Here is a 4,179-nt window from a genome sequence, read left to right on the forward strand (position 1 = left end):
ATATGGGGGGATATGTAAAAAAACCTGGAACTCCTAAACTGCCTTCACCATCTCTGCTCCCTATCACTGGGAAAGCAGGTGCTGACAGCCCTTCTGTGTTAGCAGAACCAGGACAATCCCCAACGTTCCCTGCCCCACTCCTGCAGAGCTGGGCTGACTTATCAACCTGACTTATTGGCCCTGCTCTTGGTTGCACATTTTCCAGCCCCAAGCAGGGCTGCAGCCACAGTGCTGAAAATGAGTGTCTGTGTGCGACAGGGGAGGGTCTATGGGAGTTGGTTTGATTTTTGTCAGAGAACTCTGCCCTGGATTCTCACTGTCTTTTTTTTTCTCATGACAGCGCCCCGTGCTCAGGAAAAGCAAATGTCCAACAGCAGCTCCATCACCCAGTTCCTCCTCCTGCCGTTCACAGACACACGGGAGCTGCAGCTCTTGCACTTCTGGCTCTTCCTGGGCATCTACCTGGCTGCCCTCCTGGGCAACGGCCTCATCATCACCACCATAGCCTGGGACCAGCACCTGCACACCCCCATGTACTTTTTCCTGCTCAACCTCGCCCTCCTCGACCTGGGCTGCATCTCCACCATTGTCCCCAAATCCATGGCCAACTCTCTGTGGGACACCAGGGCCATTTCCTATGCAGGGTGTGCTGCACAACTCTTTCTGTTTGTCTTTTTAGTTTCAGCAGAGATTTATCTTCTCACTGTCATGTCGTACGACCGCTACATTGCCATCTGCAAACCCCTGCACTACGGGACCCTCCTGGGCAGCAGAGCTTGTGTCCACATGGCAGCAGCTGCCTGGGCCATTGGGTTTCTCACTGCTCTGCTGCACACGGCCAATACATTTTCACTGCGTCTGTGCAAGGGCAATGCCCTGGGCCAGTTCTTCTGTGAAATCCCCCTGATCCTCAAGCTCTCCTGCTCACACTCCTACCTCAGGGAACTTGGGCTTATTGTAGTCACTGTCTGTTTATCATTTGTGTGTTTTGTGTTTATTATGGTGTCCTATGTGCAGATCTTGAGGGCCGTGCTGAGGATCCCCTCTGAGCAGGGACGGCACAAAGCCTTTTCCACCTGCCTCCCTCACCTGGCCGTGGTCTCCCTGTTCCTCAGCACTGGCACGTTTGCCAACCTGAAGCCCCCCTCCATCTCCTCCCCAATCCTGGACCTGGTGCTGTCTGTTCTGTACTCGGTGGTGCCTCCAGCAGTGAACCCCCTCATCTACAGCATGAGGAACCAGCAGCTCAAGGATGCCCTGCGCAAACTCTTATCCCTCTGGTTTCTGAAGCAATAAACTGGCCATCTTCTTTTATACAGGAGTTTTAATGTAGCTAATTACAAGCCCAGCCTGTCAACTGTTTTTTCTGGTGTTGTTGGTTGTTTTCTTATTGTGATAATGTTGTCAACCCCATTTCTAATTCACTGCTGGCTTTTCTTTTCTAACTGTTGGATGCTTAAATGAGCAGCAGTGCTCTCCTTCTCTCTAAACAGAATAAAGGGCTCTTTAGTGACTTGTTTTTCACTATATTCTTCCTGCAAGGGCTTTTTGGAGCTGCAGGGACAGTTCCTGTGCGTGGGTGGAGGGGAAAACAGCTCTGGCATGGCAGCCCTGCCAGGGAGCAGCAGCGCTTGCTCTTCCAGAGCTGTTCTGGTTCCACTCCACACTCTCCTTCTCATCCCTGGTGTTGGTGCAAGGCCTGAGTGCTCTGGCAGCTTGGTCACCGTCCTGCTGTGTGTCAGTGCTGTGGGTGCAGGCAGGGACAGACAATGGGCACTGCTGTGACAGAGCTGGCCTCAGTAACAGTACTTGCACAAGGAAAAGTTATCTTCTTTGGGCAGTGCATGATGGTTTATATCTTCTTGCCAAGTTTCTCTCAAGCTTATTCCTACAGAAGTGGCCACAGATTCAAACACCAGAGTACAGCTGAACAGTGTGTGTGTGCAGGGCTGGCACACAGCAGTGTCCTCTCACAGCCAGGCTCCTGCCAGAGACCTGCAGGACCAGCAGAGCAAGGCTGGGCTATGCCCCTGTGCACTGGACACCCCGTGGAAGGAGCCCCAGGTCAATCACCATGGACTGGCCCCTCACAACCACCATTTCCAGCACTGGCTTCTCATCCACAGAGGCTGTTTTCTCTCCATGGATGGACACTCAATGAATAGTTCAGAAGTCCATGTTTGCCTTGTACAAATGAGATGTGAGCACGCACATCATGTACGTGAGGTGACATGAACCTGAGTGAGCACAAACACCATCAACTATTCCTTTCCATTCCGTGAAGGACTGTGAGACAGACGAGGTCTTGAGGTCACTTCATATTGGGAGGAACAACCTATGGGAAATCAGCTGAATGCTGCACTGGGTTGTGCTTCCTTGAACTGAGCTCCCTGTGTCCATTCCTCATGATGTGGGACATGTCAGATGAGTGCAGAGCAGGTGACACAGCGCAGGGCTGAGGTGTTTCCCGTCCTTTGGGAGTGGCAACAGGAGGTTGGAGGGACACTGTGACTCCTGCCGCTGTGTGTAAAAGGGACAGACTCTGTCTCTGAGAGTCCCTGGGTGAACAAGGAGTCCTGAGACCAACTCAGATATGGATGCCTGACAGAATCTGATATTTCTGTATGTGATTCCATAGACAAATCCCACTGGATCAGTAAGATACATCTCAGCTGCCTTGAAAAGGAACATTGCAAGTGCTCCTGTCTGCTCTGTCACTCTTTCTTGTGATTCCAGATTGTGGTCTCATAAGTGTCAAGGAAACCAGAATGGCTCTTGGGTCTTTAGAAAACGCAGACCTCAAATCCATCTTCAGGAAGAGCAGGAATAGGAATGGGGAGAATAACAGGCTGGCCACCCTGCTTCCCTCCCTGGGAAGGGGATGGGACACGTCCTCCTGCAGCCATTTCCAGGAATGTGAGTGACAAGGAAGGGATTGCTGAACCCAAATGGACAGGGGAAAGAAAGGCATGTTGTGTACAGGGCGTTTGCAAGGCTCAGCCATGGTCTCCTTCTGGCCAGAGTGGTGCTGATGGGGCTCAAGAAGTGGATGCTGGGTGGGAAGTTGGCTGAACCATCCAGCACAAATATCACCAGTGATACGAAGTCCTGTGTGCAGCCAGTTACTGGTGTCATCCCTCAGTGACCAGCACTTGGACAACACTGTTGAACATCTTTATTCTCCCCTTCTATGATGTAACGGAGTGAAGCCTTATTGCCTTTGAGGATGATGCAAACCTGGGTGGCGGCCTTGAGCAGCCGCACCTGGTTCACCCTGAGCAGGAGAGTGAGACAAGATGAGTGAGACAAGGGCTCCTTGCAAACCTGAGTTATTCTGTGATTTGACAGAATTTTTGCCTTGGGGAGGTTTCTGGAGAGAGAATAGGTGGAAGAATAGGGGAAAAAAAAAAAAAAAAAAAAAAAAAGGTAATGCAGAAGAAAAGATATGGAAGGTGTTAACGGAAGTACAGAAGTTCCAGTGAGGAGTGCTTTTCCCTCACAGTGTTAGTAGAAAATATATTTGACATATTTGAACAAGGTGAGGAAGAGATATGGGTGTCTATAGCCTGTGGGAAAGAGGGGCAGGGGTAGGAATGTATAGAACATGCTTCAGTCTGTTGAGGTCCTGAGTGCTAAGGAGGTGGAAGGCTGGGTGTGGTATTATGAGATCAGTTGTGTCTCACACACTCATAATCCAGTCAGAATCCTGTGGGTGTGAAGGGGACAGTGGGGTCAGTTCTGTGTCTGGAGGTGACAGCCCAGCAGCAGGGACATGGCTGGGAAAGAACCTCTGCCCAAGGGCCCACAGGTCTTACCCAGGAAGAGAGACGGGTTGTCATGCCCATCCCACCTGAGAACATGACGGGACATGGGCAGGGACATGGTCGTGTCTGTCAGAGAGGCTGAAAGGCCAGCAGCACTCATGGGATTTAGAAGATCATGGCGAGGTGACTTCTCTATGCTCAGATAAAAAAACACAAGAAGCCTAACGGGTTGGGTTCCCTGCATGAAGGGCAGTTTATGAGATGGTCGAGCTTTTCTTGATAGTGGGAAGAAGCAGGAAAGAGAAAAAAGAAGTCTACTTGGAAGGTGAGGAATGGATATGAGGAGTAAGAAATGTCACTGGAAGGGCAGTGCTGTGGGGCAAGAGGTGACCCAGAGGGAGCTGGATCAGCCCAT

General features: G+C 51.0%; 1 protein-coding gene across 1 annotated transcript; it reads left to right on the forward strand.

Moving 5' to 3' along the window:
• Positions 1-363: 363 nt before the first annotated feature.
• LOC308050713 (olfactory receptor 14J1-like) lies at positions 364-1,296 on the forward strand (the record flags this gene model as incomplete). The annotated part of the gene is made up of 1 exon (XM_080360861.1): positions 364-1,296. The coding sequence occupies one exon, from the start codon at positions 364-366 to the stop codon at positions 1,294-1,296; it is 933 nt and encodes a 310-aa protein (XP_080216987.1).
• Between the last annotated feature and the right edge of the window lie 2,883 nt (positions 1,297-4,179).

This window comes from Nesoenas mayeri, assembly GCF_963082525.1.
Source record: "Nesoenas mayeri genome assembly, chromosome: 29".
In the NCBI taxonomy this organism is placed as follows: Eukaryota; Metazoa; Chordata; class Aves; order Columbiformes; family Columbidae; genus Nesoenas; species Nesoenas mayeri.